This window comes from Acomys russatus, chromosome 17 (assembly GCF_903995435.1).
Source record: "Acomys russatus chromosome 17, mAcoRus1.1, whole genome shotgun sequence".
Taxonomy (NCBI): domain Eukaryota; kingdom Metazoa; phylum Chordata; class Mammalia; order Rodentia; family Muridae; genus Acomys; species Acomys russatus.
Window position 1 is genome coordinate 61,748,373 of NC_067153.1, and position 23,319 is coordinate 61,771,691.

The 23,319-nt window shown below is 48.7% G+C and overlaps 1 protein-coding gene across 1 annotated transcript in view; it reads right to left on the bottom strand.

The window, feature by feature from the left end:
• Lima1 (LIM domain and actin binding 1) overlaps positions 1 to 23,319 on the bottom strand; it is a 92,351-nt gene that overhangs the window by 39,497 nt on the left and 29,535 nt on the right. The window contains 2 exon segments of the mRNA XM_051160344.1: positions 1,113 to 1,158; positions 16,133 to 16,274. Of these exon segments, the coding sequence (XP_051016301.1) occupies positions 1,113 to 1,158; positions 16,133 to 16,251 (165 nt within the window). The 5' untranslated portion in view covers positions 16,252 to 16,274.

Consider the following 23,319-nt stretch of genomic DNA (forward strand, 5'->3'; position numbering starts at 1 on the left):
CCTCCACTAGAATGAAAATTCCTGAGCAGATACAGTCCATAATTTTAGCGTCTATAACAGTGCTTTAGCACCTAGTAGGTGCCCTACAAAAACTTGTTAACTAAACGGGGAAGAGGAAAAACAGAGGAAGTGGGAAAATAGACAGGAGGGAGTAAGGTGAGAGCAGCTACCCGGTGGCTGGGTAATGGTGTCTTTTCCTTTTGTTTGCTTTTTTTTTTTTTTCAAAAAATTTTTTTTCATCACTATTTTATTTATTGACAGGGTTTTTTTTATACTACAAGCAAGGTTGTTCTAGAACTCATCACATAGCTCAGGTAGGCTTGAAACTAGCAGCAATCCTCCTGCTTCAGCTTTCTTAGTGCTAGGATTACTGGCATCAGTCACCACAATCAAATACTTTTTTTTTTCTATTAACGTGCCAGGGGAGGTCAAATCCCAGGAAGATTAAATGGACACCCAGTTAACAGCCCCCAGCCCACGCCCAACAGACAAATGCTATGCATATGTCTAACTGCCCCCCCCACCCAGCCCCCATGGAGCAGACCAACAGGCAAATGCTATGCACCCGTCAGCTATGCTCCTTGCGACATAAAGCCTTCAGAGCTAAGGCAGAGGGACTTCGTAGTCCATGAGTTCAAAGTCAGCCTGGGTACACAGTGAGACTCCACCCTAAAAGACGAAGTCAGAGTAGAGATTAGAGAGAAGGGGCTGGCATGGAGCCTGAGGGACCCCCGCAGCTGGGAAACTTGCTAACTAGACTGGGTCAACTTCAAGCAAAGAGCCTAGCAGAAGGCACAGCTGCAGAGCTTCCTTTGACACGCAGACGCGCCCATTTGGAGCCGGCAACGGAGCACCTGCCCTCATTTGAGCTGCTTTCCTGTGGCTGGCATCTTACTGAGCTTGGAAAAGCACTCGGCCTTCTATGCTTTTCTCAGTACAAGAAAGAAAATGGGGGGGGGGGGAACGCCCCAAAGCACAACACTGGAAGTGCGATTCCCTGAACCTAAGCCAACTTCTCCCAGCAAACGGCTTGCACACCAGACAAGGTGGCACAGAGGTCCAGCTGGGCTGACGCGGAGCCCGGCCCGGCTGAGGGGCCTCTGAGTACTTACGTTTCGCTTCTTTTCCATGTTTGCCTCTTCAGCGGCTTTCTGGTACCTTCAGAGAAGGGAGGAAAAAAGACATCATCAAATTACACTCTACTCTTCCCATTTTCAGGAAGCTATTTTGCACACCTATTTCTGTCTTTGACCGCGTCTCTCAGAAGAGAGAGGCACGGGCTCCTAGCAGCTCTGCCCTTCATGGGGCCTGGACGGTCGTGCTTTGATGTAGCAGGGTGAGTTATGAGTTTGAGCCCCTAAGTGCAGACGGAGCTCAGCTGGTGGGGCGCTCACCCAGCACCCACGGAGCTCTGGACACCACCCCAGCACTGTACAAACTGGATGTGGTGGCAGGAGGCTCAGGCACTCAAGGTCATCCTCAGCTACCTTACGAGTTTGAGGCCAACCTGTACTTCATGAGACCTTGTCTCTGAACAAAAACAACCAAAAACCCTTGGGAATTAGTCAACTAAAAGCAGCATTCCTTGAATTCCAATGCACAGACCTCCCCACATCCCCCACACATAGAGTAACACTTGTGGGACCTTAGTTGCAGTTGGCTATGCCTCTGAAATAGGGTCACCATCTGCAGTGCCTGACTTAGGCTAAGCTAAGGCACTGTATGAGAGATGCCAGCCCATTTATATGAGCTTGATGCTTTGGGGTTTTCAGTTCTTCGTGTGTGTGTGTGTGTGTGTGTGTGTGTGTGTGTGTGTGTGTGTGTGCACGCGTGCGCCCCTACCCCCACCAAGGAGGTCAGCAGAGGAGGTCAGAGCCCCTGGCACTGGACTTGCATGTGGCTTGAGCTGCCATGTTGGGGCCGGGAACCAAACTCCAGTCTTTTGTTTTGTTTTGTTTTGTTTTTGTTTTTCGAGACAGGGTTTCTATGTGTAGCCTTGGCTGTCCTGGACTCAATTTGTAGACCAGGCTGGCCTCGAACTCACAGCAATCCACCTGCCTCTGCCTCCCGAGTGCTGGGATTAAAGGCGTGTGCCACCACCGCCTGGCTCAAACTCCAGTCTTTCACAAGAGCAGCAAGTGCTCTCAATTGCTGACTCATCTTTCCAATCCATCTTTTTTAAAAAATACAATCTTGCTATGTGGCCCACCCTGAAATTCACTATAGAAGGCATGCTGGCCTTGATCTTTGAACTGAAGACATTCCTGCCTCAGCCTTCCCAGTATAGGCATGTACCCCCAAAGCCAGCTGCGACACTGGATCCGGCAATGGCCTCTTAGGATACCAAAAGAACAGGCAACAAAATCAAAATAGGTGAGTTGGATTTCAACTGACCTGTACCACAGGACAGTATCAGTACAGTCAGAAGTTTCTGTGGAGTGGAAGAGGACATTTGGAATGCCTAACAAATGATTAATACCAAGATTACACAATAAAAACAGCAACAAAACCACAAAATGGATTCTGTACTCTGTATTAATTTCAGAGAGAAATTCAAAACAGTTAAAGCTCTCATTCAAGAAATAAGTATTCCCAGGCACTGGGGAAGCCGAGGGGGAAGGGCTGGGAGTTAAGGTAGGATTTAAAAAGCGTTGAGGGGCTGGAAAGATGGGTCCGAGCACTGGCTTTAACTCCAGCACCAAAGGATCTGATGCCCTCTTCTGGCCTCCTCGGGCCACTGCATGTATATGGTACTCAGACATATATGCAGCCAAAACACCCATATACACAAAATGAAAGACAGACAGAAGAAAGAAAGAAAGAAAGAAAGAAAGAAAGAAAGAAAGAAAGAAAGAAAGAAAGGAAGAAAGGAAGGAAGGAAGGAAGAGCGAATCGGGCGTGGCGGTGCAGGGTTTTAATCCCAGCACTTGGGAGGCAGAAGCAGGCAGATCACTGTGAGTTTGAGGCCAGCCTGGTGTACAAAGTGAGTCCAGGACAGTTAAGGCTACACAGAGAAACCCTGTCTCGAAAAACAAAACAAAAACCCAAACAAACAAACAAACAAATAAACAAAACCCAACTGCACGTGTTAGCACGGATCTGTATTCCTAGCACTTGGGAGGCCAAGGCAGGGAAGCAAACCCAGGGCCTTGCTCTTACCAGACAAGCCGCATGCTACTGAGTTTAATCTACAGCCTATAAGAAAGCTGCCTTGAGCCGGGCGTGGTGGCGCATGCCTTTAATCCCAGCACTCGGGAGGCAGAGGCAGGCGGATCGCTGTGAGTTCGAGGCCAGCCTGGTCTACAAAGTGAGTCCAGGATGGCCAAGGCTACACAGAGAAACCCTGTCTCAAAAAAAACCAAAAAAAAAAAGAAAAAAAAAAAAAAAAAAAAAAAGAAAGCTGCCTTGAAGGCCGCGTGTGGTGGCGCACTAGGAAGCCAGAGGCAGGAGGACGAGAAGTTTAACGTCATCCTTGGCCAACCTGGACATTATGAGACCCTGCCTAAACAAATAAATCAAAATTGAAACCTCCAAGATGGTGGCGCACACCTTTAATCCCAGCACCCAGGAGGCAGAGGCAGGCGGATCTCTGTGAGTTCGAGGCCAGCCTGGTCTACAGAGTGAGTTCCAGGACAGCCCGGGCTACACAGGGAAACCTTGCCTGGGTGAGGAGGGGACTCATCTTACAGTTATATGTAGAAAAGAGTAGCTTAATGGCGGCAGAGCCTGTGTCTCATGTTCTTCATGGGTCTGCACTCACCTCTGTATAAATTATAATGTTTATATTTTATATAAAATTTATATTGTTTATAAATGTATAAAGCCCCTGCTTTATAAATCATTGAAAGTTCCTGTTACTGGGCAGTTTGGAGAGCTGGCTTCGGTTTCTCTTCCCGGTGCCATCAGCACCACAAGATCCTTTCTTCATAAAGGCTAACTGGCAGTTTGGTTTCTTTGTCCATGTTTCCTGCTGGACTCGATGGTTCTGAAGCTAAAGGGAGTCTAGGCCTGGTCTTTTCACCTGCCTAGCCTTCGTCCCTGGACCCACACCTGCCTAGCCTTCGTCCCTGGACCCACACCTGCCTAGCCTTCGTCCCGCTCTGGACCCACACCTGCCTAGCCTTCGTCCCGCTCTGGACCCACACCTGCCTAGCCTTTGTCCCGCTCTGGACCCACACCTGCCTAGCCTTCGTCCTGCTCTGGACCCACACCTGCCTAGCCTTCGTCCCGCTCTGGACCCACACCTGCCTAGCCTTCGTCCCGCTCTGGACCCACACCTGCCTAGCCTTTGTCCCGCTCTGGACGCACACCTGCCTAGCCTTCGTCCCGCTCTGGACCCACACCTGCCTAGCCTTCGTCCCGCTCTGGACGCACACCTGCCTAGCCTTCGTCCCGCTCTGGACCCACACCTGCCTAGCCTTTGTCCCGCTCTGGACGCACACCTGCCTAGCCTTTGTCCCGCTCTGGACGCACACCTGCCTAGCCTTCGTCCCGCTCTGGACCCACACCTGCCTAGCCTTCGTCCTGCTCTGGACCCACACCTGCCTAGCCTTCGTCCCGCTCTGGACGCACACCTGCCTAGCCTTCGTCCCGCTCTGGACCCACACCTGCCTAGCCTTCGTCCCGCTCTGGCAGATAAGGAACTTGAGGGCTCAGCAGTCCTGAGTAAAGGTCACTCACAAGATGTGGAACTGGTCAGTCCAGGCACGGGCCCCTCCGCCCTTTCACGGCTCCTGCTGATCCAGTATGCTGGATCCCTTCTGAATCCCTGTAGTAAAGAGGGTACAGGTGTGTGTGTGTGTGTGTGTGTGTGAGATGTGTGGTGTGTGTGTGGTATGTGGTGTGTGTGCTGTGTGTGTGGTATGTGGGGTGTGTATCTGAGTGTGTGTGTGGGGTGTGGTGTGTGTGTGTGTGTGTGTGGTATGTGGGGTATGTGTGGTGTGTGACTGTGTGTGTGAGTGTGTGAGTATGTGTGTGAGTGTGTGCACTCTGTGTGTGTGTGCCCTTATTCAACAGTAACAATAAAAAGGCCTTCACCTCTCTCGGTGACTTCCTCTTTTGCTTCTCTTTAACATTTTAGCGGTGAAGTTGTTACAGGGGAAAAATAAGTTGCCTAAACCTTGGGGGTTTCCATTTTTTTCTTCCTTTGGCTCAGAGTTCCCTTTGCTCTATTTGAAATCATAAAAGCAAGAGTCATGGCTCAGGAACTCTGTCTTCTGGCCTTAGAAATACTTGAGACACTATTATTAATCCCCGGATAATTTTAGCATCCCCCTCAGCTGCCTGCCTCACAGCTGTGCCTCCGTGAACTGTTGCAAGATGAGAGACTGGACCACAGGGACTCCGCGAAGGGGAGAGGGAGGGGATCTGAATTATAGAATTCTCTTTTTGATGGCAGGTTTTAATATGTAGCCTAGGCTGGCCTTGAACACACATGTTTAGAGAAATGTAATTGCAAATCCTTTTCTCTCAACTTGCGTCTTCAAAGTGCCCTCCCCCACTTTTCCAAATGAAGTCGGAGATGGTGAGAAAGCCCAGTGGTAGAGCACCCGCCACGCAAGGCGGAGGCCATAGGCTCAATTCTGGATATCTCCGGAGGCTGGGTGTGTTGCACTTCGCCAGCCTCTGTGGTGGCACGTTCTTGGAAGGGTCAGTTGGGCCCAGAAGATGGAGGCTAGCTCTAGTCACACAGAGAAGCCCATCACAAAAAAGGAGGTGGGTACTGGGGAGGCGGCTCAGCGGTTCAGAGTACTGGCTGTTCTTCTAGAGGACAAGGTTCTATTCCCAGGATCCCCACGGCAGCTCACAACCACCTGTAACTCCAGTTCAAGGAGATCTGATGCCTCTTCTGGTCTCCTTGGACATCAGGCACCATAACTGAAGTGCAGCATTTAAAAGACAAAAGCGAGGCATGACAGTGTACACACAGCACTTGGGAGCTGGACATAGGAGGGGCCGGCCTGGCCTACATAGCATGTTCAAGGCCATGAAACCCTATTTCACAAAACAAAATGAAGCAAACAACCAGAGTATTTGGAGGTTTAAGACTTGTAGTTCTTGGGCTGGAGAGATGGCTCAGCGATTAAGAGCACTGTCTGTTCTTCCCAAGGTCCCGAGTTCAATTCCCAGCAACCACACGGTGGCTCACAACCATTTTTAATGAGATCTGGTGCTCTCTTCCCGCCTACAGTTGTACAAACTGGCAAACATCATATATATAATAAATAAATATTTTTTAAAAAGTTGTAGTTCTCTCAGGACAGTGAAGGGAAGAGAACCTCTGACATTTATTCAACCAAGCCCACTGTAAGGACGACTTCCTAACTCTAACCCTGTGTTCCGACTGTGTCTGGCTCTCTCTACTGTATTATTGCCACAATAGACAGTAGACAATTGTTCACAGGGTGTGGAAACAGAAGGTTATGGCCCAGTCTAAGTTCCAGTTTAACTACAGTCCACTGTGTTTCTCAATTTCTACTTCAAACAGTCTCTTAAGTCATATTAGTTCAGATGGAGGAAAAAAAAAAAAACCACAGAGACATTCACCAACGCACTGTTTTCAGCGGTGAAAAATTGGAAATAGTTTGAATGACTGTTAAATAGTCAAGGCTGAAGTTGATGGTCTGTGCTGATAGTACCAGAACTTGGGTGATGAAGGCAGGGTCCAGCCTCCAGCACAAACCAAGTTTCAAGTGAGCCTGGGCTACATGAGACCTTGTCTCAACAAAAGGAAAATGGGAGCGAGGGAGGGGGGAGGTGGTGGCAGTGGTCATGGTGCCAGGATTGAGTTCTACTTATCATAGGGGATAACTGCTAAGATTGACAATGACATCTGGGTTGCTAAGTGAAGGAAATATTTCTTCCTGTGACCTCTTGCCATTTTCCCCCCTCCTAGATATTTCTTCCCTTGGCAACTCTGTCAGTCTCCTGGTTTTCCTGCATCTCTGTCTGTTCCATGCCAATCTTACAACTTCTTCCCCTTCAGACTGCTAAGGGTTAAGTTTCCAGAACTGAGTTCTGGGCACCTTCTGTCCACTCTGCAAGTCTCAGACTCCTCAGATGGCCCCCGGGTGGGCGGACAAGGCCTGGGTGTCTGAGACTTGTTCTTGCCTCTCTTCTGAGCTCAGATGTCTGTGTCTAATTGCTCCTACCTAGACCAGCAAGATGGCGGAGCAGAGATAAAGGCACTGGCTTCCCCGCTTTACGAGCTGAGTTTGGCCCCACAGGATCCACACAGTGGATTGAGGAAACCCGCTCCTGCAACTTGTCCTGTGACCTCCACATGTATGTGTGTATGTACAAACACATATAAAATGTAATAATTACGGCTGCCACCCTCTGGGCAGTTTAATGTGGCTGACACTGAACGCTTGGTTTTTTGATTTGTGTCCTAGTCGGTTTTACTATTGCTGTGAGGAAACACCAGGACCAAAAACATCTTGGGAAAGGAAGGGATTTATTTGTCTTATACGTCCACATTACTGTTCATCACTGAGGGAAGTCAGGGCAGGATCCTGGAGGCCGGAGCTGAGGCAGAAGCCATGGAGGGTGCTGCTCACTGACTTGTTCCTCATGGCCTACTCAGCCTGCTTTCTTATAGAACTGAGGACACCAGCCCAGGGATGGCACCACCCACAATGAGCTGGGCCCACCCTCATCAATCACAAATTAAGAAAATGCTTCATACGCCGGGCCTGGTGGTGCACGCCTTTTAATCCCAGCACTCGGGAGGCAGAGGCAGGCGGATCGCTGTGAGTCCGAGGCCAGCCTGGTCTCTACAAAGCGAGTCCAAGACAGCCAAGGTTACACAGAGAAACCCTGTCTCAAAAAACCAAAAAGAAAAAAAGAGGGCTGGAGGGATGGCTCAGTGGTTAGGAGTGCCACCTGCTCTTCCAGAGGTCCTGAGTTCAATTCCCAGCAACCACATGGTGGCTCACAACCATCTATAATGTGACCTGATGCCCTCTTCAGCCGATAAAGCACTCATATACAATAAATAAATTAATTTTTTTTTAAAAAAGAAAATACTTTATAGGCTGGCGTACATCCACAAGTTACAGAGGCATTTTCTCATAGGGCCCCTTTTCCCTGACTACCCTAGCTTGTGTCCCGCTGACAAAATCATCCAGCACGGTTCTCAAAGTCGCTCCTTTCAGAAGTCATCTTCCCAGCGAACATTTTCTCCGTTGACTGATTTTAGAAACCTGACACTGTTTTTTTGTTTATTTGTTTTGTGTGTGTGTGTGTTTTTTAAAGACAGGGTCTCACTATGTAGTCCTGGCTGTCCTGTCCTAGAACTCATAAATGTAGACCAGCCTGTCCTGGAACTCAGAGATCCGTCTGCCTCTGTCTCCAGAGTGCCAGGATTAAAGCTGCGCACCACTGCCGCCCCCCAGCTTTGGGCCTCGCTCTTGGCTGCCTTTGCTGTTCTTCTCCCTTGCATTAGCAGCTGCTGGCTCTCCCTCTGAATTACAAATCTATTCACAAGTCACAAGTGTTGCACACTAATAAAAGCACTCCCATCTCCAGGCCCCACCAGCCTGATCTCTACATCCCAGAACACTTTAAGGTTTATTTGTCTTTATTCTGTGGGTTTATCTTGTCTATATGTACACATGTGTGCACTATGTGTGTGCCTGGGAAGCCAGAAATAGGTGTCAGGTCAGCTGGAACCAAAGGACTGCTGTGAGCTTACTTCGTTTTGGTTTGTTAATCTATTTATTTTTATTTTATGTACATTGGAGCCCCCCTGCCCCCATGTGTGAGGGAGTCGAATCCCCGGGAACAGACAATTACAGACCATCATGAACTGCTATGTCGGTGCTGGGAACAAAACTCCAGGGTCCTCTGGAAGAGCAGTCTGCATTCTTCTGCTCTGAGCCACCTCTTGAGGCCCTGGCTGTCCCATTTCCACGCCTTTGTTTTCTGTTCCCCTGGAACGTCCTCACCATGTTCCTAACCCACCAAACCAAACTCCATTCATCTCTGAAAACCAGTTCAACATGTTAAGATAAATGCCCCAGGGATAAAAAAAAAAAAAAAAAAAAACCAAAACCAACACCACCACTAAACAGAAAGACAAACTCAAATGTGAACTCAAGCAGGTTTTCTCAACTATAAAACACGGATAAAGCCCCTCCCATGCAGGCTTTGTGAGGATTAGAAATACTGTACATTTCTACCAAGACTCTAGCAGCTGGGAACATAGCTCGGTATAAATGTATAGGCTTAGCTCCGCCCACCCCAACACACACACACACACACACACACACACACACACACACACACACACTAAAAGCCTGATAAGCTAAGTTGGTTATGACTAAATGGGTTCAGAACTTACAACTCTGCGTCTGCAATTTGTATTTATAACCTTCATATAGAGAAGATAGTTAACCTATTACTGCACGGAGAGAGTGACCTCTAAGGTCCTTTTAAGAAGGCCACCACCAGTCCTCACACTGGGAAAGCAGAGGCAGTTATGTGAGCTTGGCCCACATAACTGAATTGCAGGTTAACTGGGTCCATGCAGGTAAACTGTCTCAAAAAAAAAAAAAAAAAGAAAAGAAAAAAGAAAAAGAAAAAGAAAGAAAGGAAGGAAGGAAGAAAAAAGAAAAGAAAAAAAGCTGAAGCAGCAGTTAAGAGCACTTATGTTCTTGCAGAGGACCCACGCTTGGTTCTCGTACACACAGTGGCTGACAACCATGCCTAACTTCAGTTCCAGGGGACCCAATGCCTCCAGGGACACAGGCACTCATGTGGCACATACATTCCAGCAAAACAGTCATACACACAAAACAACAGATCTAAAAAGCTACCAAGATAAAGGGCCCTTTCCATTGTCTCATGGGAGCTGGCTGGCCAGCAGGGGCGGGCTGAGGGGCACTGGAAGAGGCAGGAGCTTGGAGAGGCTCCCCGGCCGGAGACCTCGTCTCCACTGTAAAGGAGACACGTGGAAGGGCTGAGCACTGCATGCAGGGAGAGGGCAGGTCAGACACACCTGGCACAGAAAGGGCAGAGGAGCTCAGTCTCACAGACCCTTCCTCAGCCACAGCCAGCTCCCTGACCCCGAGTGTCACCCCGAGACACCAAGTATACGTTCACTTCCAGTTCTAATGAATCCACTTTGTCAAATACCTTCACATGTCTTTCCCTAGGCCTCTGTACTCAGGGCTAGGTCTTCAAAGTGGAATCCCAGCAGAAGTAATCAAGTTTTGTTTATTTGTTTGTTGTTTGTTTTTCGAGACAGGGTTTCCCTGTGTAGCCTTGGCTGTCCTGGACTCGCTTTGTAGACCAGGCTGGCCTTGAACTCATGGACACCCACCCGCCTGCCTCTGCCTCCCAAGTGCTGGGATTACAGGCGTGCATCACTGCACCTGGCAAACAAAGTTTTTTAAATGCTCAGAAACAAACAGCAAAGAGGAGAGAGTGTCATGGAAGTGACTGACCCTGTAGGGCAGAGGTGCCCTGCGAGGCCCAAGTGTGAAGGCCGTGGGAACAGGAGGACAGACCAGCAGCAGGAGAAACTCTAGGGAGCACATTTCCCCAACACGGTCTCTCTGAGAAGGAAGGCAACAGCTGGAAGGTGGAGGCAGGGGCACAGAGACGGGTTTGAGAAGCAGAAAAGATGGAGAAATTGTGAAGAAGTTCTAAAGTATTAGAGGCCAACGATGCAAACCGAAGACTCATTGGTAGGCGGTTAGTGCGGGTAGCAGCTAGAAACATGGGGGGATCGTTTGGTTTTGTTTTGTTCTTTCGAGACAGGGTTTCTCTGTGTAGCCTTGACTGTCCTGAACTCACTTTGTAGAAGTCACAGTAATCCACCTGCCTCTGCCACCCAAGTGCTGGGATTAAAGGCGTGCTCAGTCAGAAGGCCGAGCCAGGGGTTTTCCAAGGCCGCTGGTCAGACCCCTTTTCTTTCTCCCCACCCTGCTGCCCCCACCCCCGCCCCCCACCCCCGCCCCCACCCCCACCCCAACAGCTTTCACTTGGGTTCCCATGAAAGCCCCATTAATTGCCTCTGCTACCAATCTCTCACTGTTCCAATAAACCTTTCACGCTGTTGCCAGAAGCATCTTGGGGAAGCACAAGTCTCATCCTGTCAGTCTCCCTGCATGAAAACTTTCCATTGCATTTTGCTGTTGGCCTAACTAAACCCTGAGCCCGGCTCAGCATTCAAGCTTGGTCTGCTCTAACTGGATCGTACCAGCCCTGGCCCGGTCTGCTTTTGCGGTGACAGGCTGCTTGCTTTCCTAGCCTCTCCGCCACGCCCACTCTGCCACGCCCACGCCACATACTCCTTATTTACCCAGCTCCACACTCAAGTCTTGTTTCACATACAGTATTGGTGGTTGCTCCATCTCCCTTAGGGTAAACAAACAAACAAACAAAACAAAACAAAACAAAAAGCACCTGGATCAACAGGTGGAGGCAGGAATTCAAAGCTATCCTCAGCTACGTACCAAGTTTAAGGCCAGCCTGAGCTGGAAGAGACTGTCTCATCAAAACAAAGAGTCCAAGCCTGGTGGTGGCGGCGGCACATGCCTTTAGCCTTTAATCCTAGTGCCTGGGAGGCAGAGGCAGGTGGCTCTCTGTGAGTTCGAGGCCAGCCTGGTGTACAAAGAGAGTCCAGGACAGCCAAGGCTACACAGAGAAACCCTGTATTGAAAAACAAAACAAACAAACAAAAAACAAAGAACTCCCTTTACCTCTCCCCCACCCCACCCCTGCAGATAGTTGGGCTCACTGCAGACACACAAAAGTAGAATCTTTAGAAAGGCCTGGAAAGCTCACAGAAGATGGTTTAAAAATATGTTCAAGCTGGGCATGGTGGCGCACGCCTTTAATCCCAGCACTCAGGAGGCAGAGGCAGGCAGATCTCTGTGAGTTCGAGGCTAGCCTGGTCTACAAAGTGAGTCTAGGACAGCCAAAGCTACACAGAGAAACCTTGTCTCGAAAAACCAAAACCAAAACAAAACAAAACATGTTCAAGGGAGCTGGGGTTGTAGCTCTGTGGTAGATTGCTTGTCTAGAATACACAAGGTTCTGGGGTTCAGTCTCTAGGACTTAGAAAAGGGGCAGATGCCAGGCACTGTGGTGGGCACTGCACCTTAGTATCTGGGAAGCAGGGACTGGGATCTTAAGGTCTACATAGTGAGGTCTAAGAACTTGTCTCAAAAAAAAAAAAGTTTCAAAACTTTGAAAATATCTTTGAGACCCCTCCCACCAGAAGATGGGGCCAAATTCCACTCCCTTCCTCTGGAATAGGAGCTTGCCGTGGGGACTCACATCTGAGAACATGGCAACCGTGGCTGTGCACGGCTTCCAAGGCCAAGGTCATGAGCAGGCCAGCACCTTCTAGCTCCTCTCCTCTTGCTGTCCCTCCCCTCAGGATTTTTGCCTTTGGAGCCCAGCCACCAAGGCAAGCAGTCACACGGCCTGGCCGGGTGCAGGCTTCCAGCCATGGCCCTAGCTGAGATGACAGCCAGGGTCAACTTCCTAATCTGTGAGTGAGCAAACTGCAGCCCGAGCCTGTGAGCCACCCCGGCTGATGCTTAGCTGAGAAGAGACAAGCCACAAACAAAATACTGTCATTTGTTATTTTAGCCTCAGAGGCAGGCAGGTCACTGAGTTCAAGGCCAGCCTGGTCTACAAAGCAAGTTCAGGCCAGTCAAGGCTATACAGAGAAACCCTGTCTTGAAATACACACACACACACACACACACACACACACACACACACACACACACACACACATTATTTTAGCCTTTAGTGACAGGCAAACCTGCACTGTTGCGCTACACTCCCTAGAACAATGATGATGCACTGGCTGGTCTAGAATTCTTTCCCGTTTTAAACTTGTTTTATTTTATGTGTATGGGTGTTTTTCCTACATCTATGTCTGTGTACAACGTGAGTGCCTGGTGCTGGCAGGGGCCAAGAGAGGGTGTTGTATGCTCTCAAACTAGAGTTATAGATGGTTGTGGGCTGCCCTGTGGGTAAAGGGAATTGAACTCAGGTCCTCTGGAAGAGCAGTCAGTGCTCTTAACTACTGAGCTGCCTCTCCAGGCCCTGTTCGGGAATTCTTTATGTAAACCAGACTGGCCTGGGCCTTGCAGTGATCCTCCCGTCTCCGCCTCCCAAGTGCTGGGATTACAGGTCTACACCACCTGCTCAGTTTATTTATTCTGTTGGGTCTCAATATAATTGTTCCGACTGGCCTTAAGCTCACTTTGTAGCCCTTGCAGACCCTAAAGTTGCAACCCTCCTGCCTCAGACTCTCAAATACTTGCGATTACAGACAGTAGGCCATGACTTTTGTTTTTTGTTGTTTTGCTTTTGAGGCAGGGTTTCTCTGTGTCACCCTGGCTACCCTGGAACTCTGTAGCCCAGGCTGGCCTTGAACTCAGAGATCCACCTGTCTCTGCCTCTGCCTCCTGAGTGCTGGGATTAAGGTGTGCACTACCATGCCCGGTGACTGTTTTTGAGGCAATCTTAGTGTACAGCTAATGTTGCCCTCAAAATAATGATCTTTCTGCCTAAGCTTCCTGAGTGTGGGAGTATTGGCATGTGCCATCATATATAGCAAAGCTTCAAAACAAAAAACAAAACAACCCAGGACTGGACTGGAGAGTGTATTACTACTACCTACTCTAGATGAATCATTCTTTTTTTGTTTTGTTTTGTTTTGTTTTTCAAGACAGGGTTTCTCTGTGTAGCCTTGGCTGTCCTGGACTCACTTTGTAGACCAGGCTGGCCTTGAACTCACAGATCTACCTGCCTCAGTCTCCTGAGTGCTAGGATTAAAGGCGTGCGCCACCACGTCCGGCTGATGAATCATTCTTTAAAAATTTTCTTTAGTTGTTTGTGTGTGTGCGTGTGTGTGTGTGTGTGTGTGTGTGTGTGTGTGTGTGTGTAGGTGTACATGTGCCATGGCCTCCAGATGTGGGAATTGGTTTTCTCCTTTCAACATGTGGGGTCCTGGAGACTGAGCTCAGACCAGCAGGATGGGTGGTGAGCACCTCTCTACTTGCTGAGCCATTTTCCAGCCCCTCACAAGTATTTAGATCAGGAAAGCCGATGGGCCTGAAGGAAACTGCTGAGGCCCTGATGTCTGGCATTAAGCCTTCACAGCTTGCCGTCTTCACTGGGTCTTACCTCACATGTATTTGTTTTCTTCTCATGTGGGAAGGAGATTTTTTCAACATAAAATTGCAGCAACAGAGAATGTATTGTGAAACAGTAAGGGCAAATTGAGTGTTGTCTGTCCGTGTGTGTGTGTGTGTGTGTGTGTGTGTGTGTGTGTCCCTGTGGTGCTCCCACCCCCACTCCACCCTGGGAGATAGCTGAGAGGCAGTGTTTGCCACACAGCAGGTACACGAGGGATTTGTTGTCAAAGAAAAGGTGACACTATGGGTTACAGAAACTTCCTTTTGGTATTTAACTAGATCCTAGAACTGCTGCTTCTCAATTTTACTCTCTTCATAAGTGTAGTGGCTTCCAGGGCTGGAGAGATGGCTCAGTGGTTAAGAGTGCCACCTACTCTTCCAGAGGTCCTGAGTTCTATTCCCAACAACCACATGGTGGCTCACAACCATCTATAATGAGATCTGCTGCTGCCCTCTTCTGTAAAGCACTCACATGCAATAAATAAAGTAAATAATTAAAAGAAAAAAAGTGTAGCAGCTTCCCAGTGACGAACTCTTCACGCAGAGCAAGCCTGCTGCCTGTTCTTTCTGTTCTGATAATGTGTCTGGACCATTCCTTTAGCAAGTGTGTGGTCCTACTGAGATCCTCACAATGCATACAGCTGCAGAGAGTGCGGGAAAGGTCCTCAAGCTGAAGGCCAGTGCAGGGGAAGCTGATGCTTCATTCTCACACCCCACCCCCAACAGGGTTTCTCTGTGCAGCCCTGGCTGTCCTGGAACTCACTCTGTAGACCAGGATAGCCTCAAACTCAGAGATCCACCTGCCCCTGCAACCCCACTGCTGCCCATCACACTCATAGGGCAAATCTTTTCTCATTTTCTTAAAGGGCCAGATGGGAAATACCTTAGAATTTTGAGGTAACAGTCTCTATTACATCCAGTGTCTCTGCTGGCTTAGTGGGAAAGCAAAGACAACCCACAAACGGACGTCTGGGCTTCACTAAATCCTCATTCGCTAAACCCCACTGTCTATCAGACGCTTGAAACACTACAGGTGTGACTGATGAGCTGAGCTTTAAATGCTATTTAAGCTCTTACAGGTGGGAGATGTAGCTCAGGGGTGGAGCAGGTACCCAGCCCGTGGAAGACTCTGGGTCTGACCCTTAGCATTGAAAAATAAAAGTTCTCCTGCTTTCTCACAGGGCATGGTGGCCTACACCAAGAAACGGAGCACCCAAGAGGCTGAGGCAAGTCCCAGTCTGGGTTCCAGGCCACCAACCTGGGCTACAGAGTAGGGAGGAAAGAAAAAAAAAAAAAAAGACTGTAAGACAAAAACACGGGTGTGGTGTCACATACCTATAACCCTGCATTTAGAGGCAGAGGCTGGAGGTTTGGGAGTTCAAAGTCATTCTCAGCTAACAAGTGCGTACAAGGCTAACCTGGGCCATGGGAAACCTTATCTCAATACAAGCAATCAAAGCAAGGAATGGAGAAAACCAAGCAAAGGCCGCTCCTCCATAGCTCCTGCCATGCTAGGCACGTCCTGCCCTTGTCCCCGCTGACCCTGACCCAGTCCTTTGGATTTGGGAACATTTTACTTTATACTTATGTACTTTATAAGTATCTTTTGTGTTTGTAACTTTTTCTTTCCCTCAACTAAACAACTGGAAGATAGAAGAGGTGTCCTCTTCTTGTTACCCCTCATTTTCTTTCTTCCTTTCTTTCTCCCCCGCACCCCACCCCACCACACCCCCCCCCACCCTCTCCCAGAGCTGAGGACCAAACCCAGGGCCCTGCGCTTGCTACAAGCGCTCTACCACTGAGCTAAATCCCTAACCCCACCACTCATTTTCTTTACAGTGGACCATAGAGAGGATAAAACCCAGGGCTGCTCGCTCCAGCCATTTGAGATTACGTCACAATTCCTGACAGGCGCTACATCTGCTCAGGACAGACAGCCCTTCTGGACCCAGAGCAGCACTTACTTGGAGAATATTTCCACAATTGCCGATGACTTGTTCTTGTTGACAAGAGAGAGCTCTTTGGCTGTTACTCTCAAGGACAGGGAAGTCCACTGTCGCCTGTTGAGTGGAGTCGATTCCATCTTGCCTGCAGACTCTGAGACACCTATGGGAAAGAGGAAGGGGGAGAACGTCACACACAGGATGGGGGTGGGAGCAGTGGGAACAAAGCGAGGGAGCCCTCGCCGACAGACGGCGTCCTCTGCTGCTTTCCCCAAGTCTGTGTGATCTCGTCAGAGGAGTCAGTGTCTTTGGGGTACAGTTTCCTGTAAAAGAAGGTCAGGACAGATGATCTCTAAGGTCCCTTTCCAATTCCATCATTTTATCACTGACTCTCCTGTGCAAACACCAGTTGGCCTTTTTCTGAACTTAAGTTGGTTCCAAAGTCACATTTGGAGTGAAATCTTCCCCTCTTTGGAATAACATCCCAGGATGCAGATACAATCAGCATCTCGGAGTCAAGGCCAAGCAGGCTCTGCTGAGTCCAAGCCTTTGTTGTCTGTCTCCGTCCATCTGTCCCTCCGTCCTTCCTCTCTCCTTCTTTCCTCTACCTTTTTTTCTCTACACTCAGGAGCACTGGCTACAGTTATTCCGGAAAGAGCAATGGACACTGAGTGGCAGGCTTTGAAGGTATTGCAAGTCTGTTACTTCACAGCCATCTATAATGAGATCTGGTGCCCTCTTCTGGCCTGCAGGTGTACATACAGGCAGAGCACTGTATACATAATAATAAATAAATCTTTAAAAAAAACCAAAGTCTGAGTACGGTAACCCACTCTGTCCCCTCTCATGCATAGATCACAGCTTTGAATTTTTTTCTAGCTTTGAATTTTTAAATATATGTGTTCATGTTGGAGTGAGTGCCTACAGAAGCCAGGAGGCAAGAAAGGGACAGAGAGGTATGTGTGACTATGTGCTTGGGGGGAATCTTTGGTGGGGACAACAAACCACATGTGACACGATAGTAAAATGTAAGGACCCCACAGGTAGGAGGGTTTAAATGGTGATGGGTTTTGGGGGAGAGAGGAAATGTGGGGGTGAGGAGGAGGGTCAACTAAAAGGGAACCTGCTATTCTAGAAACTACAAACTATGGTAATAGTTTGAGTGGAGGCACCCTGCTTGGTGAGTAATGCTGCTCCCAGAAGCATTTTATGTGCATGGGTATTTTGCCTACATGTATGTCTGTGCACATGCCTGTGGAAGCCAGAAGAAGACATCAGATCCCCAGGAGCTGGAGTTACAGACAGCTGTGAGCTGCCACGTGGGACCTGGGAATCAAACCTGGGTCCTCTGCAAGAGCAGCCAGTGATCTTAACCTCTGAGCCATCTCTCTAGCCCCAGAAGACAATAGGTTTTTTTTTTTTTTTTTTGGGGGGGGGGGGAGCGGTTTCGAGACAGGGTTTCTCTGTGTAGCCTTGGCCATCCTGGACTCGCTTTGTAGACCAGGCTGGCCTCGAACTCACAGCGATCCACCTGCCTCTGCCTCCCGAGTGCTGGGATTAAAGGCGTGCGCCACCACGCCCGGCTGACAATAGGTTTTTAAATACCAGGGCCAGGTGCAGGACACCTCCTTACAAGTCAGGCTTACGGAAGTCCCTAGAAGTACCCAGAACAACACAGGCTCTTGGTTCCACACTAGAACCAGAAGGCAGGAGCAGACTGCTGAAGGCCTTACTTATACGAGGATGCAGGACACAGATAGCAAGGCAGAAACGAGCTGGAAGCTGTCTTCCTGCTGGCCGGCAGGCCACTTGGGGAGAAATGTCATCAGCTGTCTTACCAAGCCATGGCCCTGTGTGCTACAATACCAACTTGCCAGGAGGACATGTCCACCCGTGCTACAGGACAAGACTGCTTGGATGCAGGGTGGGGGTGGGGCTTAACTAATCACTTTCTGATTAGATTTGAGGCCTGCTCCACAAGAGGAAATTCATGTTTGGCATTATAAACTTGGCCAAAAGCCTATGGCTGGGCCTCAGAGGGAACGCACCACTGATGGTTTGTTTTGGTTTTTTTCAAGACAGGGTTTCTTTGTGTAATAGGTCTGGCTGTCCTGGAACTCATGCTGCATGTAGTCCAGGCTGGCCTTGAACTCACGGATATCCACTTGCCTCTTGATGTTTTTGCTAAATGGACAAGTAGGAACTGCCCCAGAGGAGCAGCGGTCTCAGTCTGGGTCAAAGAAGCGTCTTCATACAATGGGCATTGGCTAACGCAGAGACTTGTCAAAGTGTTGACGGTAAGTGGCTACTGAGCATGGTCCTCAGGCCTAAACTAGACATCTGTACTGCACCCTCCAAAATCCCAGGGAACACCACGGAAGAGGAAGTGGAAGAACATAAGAGCCAGAGGACAGACAGCAGTGTCCTGAAGTGCTGTCTTCTATCTGTGACATGGCTGCCGCAATGGGCACACAGCAGCTGTGGCTACCCGCACACACACACACACACACACACACACACACAAAGGACGTGGAGCCAGTGAGATGGGGTTCAGTGGATGAAGGCATTTGCCACCAAGCCTGACAACCTGGGTGCCACCCCGAGGGCCCACATGATGGAAGGAGAGAAGCAACTCCCCAGAGTTGCCGCCTGCCCTCTGCAAGCGTGCTATGGCATGCGCGTGCCCCTTCGTAATACAACCAAACCAGAGCTGAGCGGCCGACTAGTAAGATACAAAAGCCAAGGAGTCCATAGGAGTGGGGCTAAGAGAGGGTTATGGGGGTGAAAATGGTGGTCACAATACACTGTGTACAGCATTGCAACCGTGAGAATGTTTCAAAAGTTTATTACTTAGACCATATTCTGTACTGCACGCATGCCTGCACACCAGCAGAGGGCGCCAGATCTCATTATAGATGGCTGTGAGGCAACATGTGTTTGCTGGGAATTGAACTCAGGACCTTTGGAAGAGCAGCCAGTGCTTTTAACCTCTGAGCCATCTCTCCAGCCCCCAAGAGAATGTTTTAAATTATGTAATCACTTTAACTTTGGTAACTTCAGATGAAAAAATGAAGATAACATTTGTCTTTCTAGGACTTTACTGTATATTTAAAGAGATAATATATTTTAAGTATTAGGCATACTTTAGTATTGTAAATAATATTTTAAGTGTAATATACTAGCCTAATTATAAAGCCTTTGAACGACTAGAGGAGAAATATATTTAAATGCAGAGAGTAAATCCTCTACAGTGACCACCCTTCTGGATCCCTTCAAGCTGTAGAACATTCTACATGCACTCTCTGTCACCCAGTCCCCACCTGCTAACCTGGTGGTTGGGTTTTTTCGCCCTGGTAATTACCAAAGGCGTTCCAACCTTTGCGCAAAAGAGATGACATCAGAAACAAGTCAGTACTTCCTTATTTGAATAGGGGAGAAGGCAGACTAAAGAACCGTTCTCCTAGTTGGGCGTGGTGGTGCACGCCTTTAGTCCCAGCACTCGGGAGGCAGAGGCTGGCGGATTGTTGTGAGTTCGAGGCCAGCCTGGTCGACAAAGTGAGTCCAGGACAGCCAAGACTACACAGAGAAACCCCGTCTTGAAGAAAAAACCAACCAACCAACCAACAAACAAACAAACAAAAGAACCGTTTCAGTACTGTGGTAGAATGTATTCATCAGGGCTGCTCGTGCAGGTGCTGAACCAAGGGAGGAGCAGGTGACAGAGAAGCTTCTGAGGTGACACTGCTTCCTGACACGTGTGTGCTGTCCTTCTCTGAAAAGAGCAGTTTTGTTTCTGGTGACCTAATCCTCATGTTGGAAGGCAGCGGCATCCGTAGTAACACAGAGGAGCCTTGGTGTGAGACATACGTACGGTCAACTGCGGCTGTTGCTCTTACCACTTAAAGCTTGTGGGGTTTCCTCAAACTTAGATTTTTAAAAAAACTTTATACAATGAGATGAATAACATGAAGTGCAAAGGACACTCGTATGGAACAAGTCAATAGTAAGTGTGAATGCTTTAAAAATGTCCTTTCTGGGCTGGGTCGGTGGCGCACGCCTTTAATCCCAGCACTCAGGAGGCAGAGGCAGGCAGATCGCTGTGAGTTCGAGGCCAGCCTGGTCTACAAAGTGAGTCCAGGACAGCCAGGGCTACACAGAGAGAAACCCTGTCTCGAAAAACCAAAAAAAAAAAAAAAAGTCCTTTCTGAACAGAATGGTAACACCACTTATGTGACCGCAACCTGCGTATAACAAATGACCTATGTGACCCCGCTTCCCAGCCTGTAGCTAACAGACCCATCCGGCGGCAGCAGCATTTTCTCCAACCAGAAACAGGCATGGGCGTGGCATGCAATTCCACCAGACAACAAGAGGAGAAACCACAGGGGTTGTGGTTTCCAAGCCAACTTAGGAAATGTTGACCAACACTTTAAGACGACATTTGGAAAAATTATGCTTCCAATGTGGGTGTGAGTATAAATGTCTGTTCTTTTACAGTGAACTATTATGGATAAAAGAGGGGAAAATAAACAAAGTATGTTCTCAAAGCTGCTCATTTAAAAAAAAAAAAAAAAGGAAACGCAGAATCAAAAGCAGAGGTACAAGTTCATAGTCCCAGCCGTTTCGGAGGCTGCAGCAGGAATGGTTAAAACGTGCACAGGCCATAGTAAGACACACAACACCAGGCACTCGTGTGTACCAGGGTCTTGCTGGGCAGGTCTTTCTGGCTGGCCTCAAACTCACAGCCAACCTGTGTTGACTTTAACTTTCCAAGTGCTGGGATCACAAGCATTCACCACTGTGCCTGGATGTGTTATTTGGGGAATTAGAGATGACAGAGTTAAAAAACAAACCAAAACAAAACAACAACAAAAAATGCAACTCCCAAGTTCAAGCTCACGGTTGTAATTACTTTTCTCCAAAATGCCAAAGAAATTCGTAATTTCGCCTTAGCTGAAGGTTAAGAGAAACAGACGTTATATCTAATCAATGAGTGGATCGAACCCTAACAGATGAACAGAGATTCCTCTCCGGAGAGTGCTCGTGGTTTATTGGCTCTGCTGACATCTGCAGTTCCCTTGCAAGGCAGGGATGTGGTGAGAGACAGATGCATACCTCTGGCTTGGCGGTGGAGGAAAAGACGGGATTGGCAGAGTGGGAAGAACCTGAAAGTGAGGGCAGAGGTGGGAAGAGGGGCGCAGGCTTCCGAGGAAGAGCGTTAGGTGGGGTCAGGCTGCGAGGAGTTTTGAGAACCACGCTGGAGAATCCAGGTCATCTTCCAACAGTGGAAAGAGCCTGCCATGTGATCACACACCAGCGATCACACTCGGAGTCCAGCCTTCATACCTCCCACCTTTACGGCAAATAAAAACTTCCCTCAGCTTTGACATCCCCACCTGTAAGATAAGAGCTCTGCGGTGCACTGCAGTCTGCAGCAGGGCACAGAAAGGTTCTGGAAAGATGAGCAACACATGAACACCAAGTTCTAAATGATTATTTTAGCTGGCCATGGGGGTGCATGACTATTCTCCCAGCACTGCAGGTGCTGAGGCAGGAGAATCACTGCAGTCTCCAGGCCAGCCTGGGTTACAGAGTTAAACCCTATCACAAAAGAGTCCAGCCTGCGCTGGCATGCAGCTCGGTTGACAGGCTCTGGAGGTGCACACGAAGCCCTGGGCTCCACCTGCAGTACTGCACACACCTGGGAACAGAAGCGCTACCTCTCTGGTCCTAGCACTTGAGAAGAGGAGACAGGAGGGTCAGGAGTTCAAGGTCATGCTCTGCTCCCTAGGAGCTTGACTAGCCTGGAATACCTGCTTTAGGGAAAAAGAAAGGAAAATAGGAGTCTGAGGCAATGTGTAACTTGCCAAGAGCAACAGAGATGAGTCTGAGTTACTGGAAGACACTAAAACTGTCTAAGTGAGAGGTAACCCCAGTCTAAGGTCGCAGAGGCGGGAATGACAGATGGAAGTGGTTTTAAAACTCACTGTCCAGGAAGATGGAGCAAGACAGGAAGTCAAAGCTACCACTCCCAACTGGACTGACTGAAAGGCTGAGTGGCATATAGAAAAGATGACGAGAATGGATTATTTAATACAGGGTTTCTCTGTGTAGACCTGGCTGTCCTAGAACTTACTCTGTAGACCTGGCTGGCCTCGAACTCAGAGACCTACCCATCTCTGCCTCCCAAGTGCTGGCATTAAAGATGTGTACCACCACCACCTGGCATTAAATTTATTTTTATCTATACGTGTATGTGTGTAGGCACCCACAGAGGCCAGACTAGGGCATCAGATCCCTTGGAACTGGAGTTACAGTTATAAGCTGCCCGCTGTGGGTGCTAGGAATCAAACGTAGGTCCTTTGTAAGAACAGCCAGTGCTCTCAACTGCTGAGCCACGTCTCCAGTGGCTAGTTTTGTTTTACACAGGGTGAGACCTACATATAATGAAGGAAAATCCAAATGGCACACAACGGGAAAACTACGAATTCAAAGCTTAGCTTATTCAGACTATTAAGAGCTGGGGAGATGGCTCAGTGGGCGAAGCGCTTGCCATTTGAGCGTGGGGAACTGAGTTCAAGGCCCAGAACCCATACAAATCAGGGAGTAGGGCATATCTGTAGTTTCAGTGTCCCTGTAGTGATCCGGGAAGCAGAGAAAGAAAAGCTTCTAGAAGCGTGAGGGCCAGGCAGCTCAGCCTGTGCAGTGGCAAACGAGAGGCTGTGTCTCCAGGTGGAAGGCAGAGTCCTACATGGAGATTCTTCTCTGCTCCTGCTTCTGCCTGCACACGTGCCCCTGCAACTCACAGATTAAAAAATTACAAAGGTGGGCATGGTGCTCACTCATGCATCCTAGCACTTGGAGGCTGAGACAGGAGGGACCTGCAGAAGGCGTAAGGCAGTCTAGGCTACACAGTGAGTTTCAGACAGCCTGGGATACCCAGGGACAAAAAAACCAAAACAGTCAAACTCTCTTTTTCTTTTTTCTTTTTGTTTTTTCGAGATAGGGTTTTTCTGTGTAGCCCTGGCTGAAATGGCACAGAGGTTAAGAGCACTGGCTGCTCTTCCAAAGGTCCTGAGTTCAATTCCCAGCAACAACATGGTGGTAAACAATCATCTATAATGAGATCTGGTGCCCCCTTCTGGCGTGCAGGAGTACAGCAGTCAAAACCACAGTATTCATAGTAAACAAATTAATCTTTTTTTTTT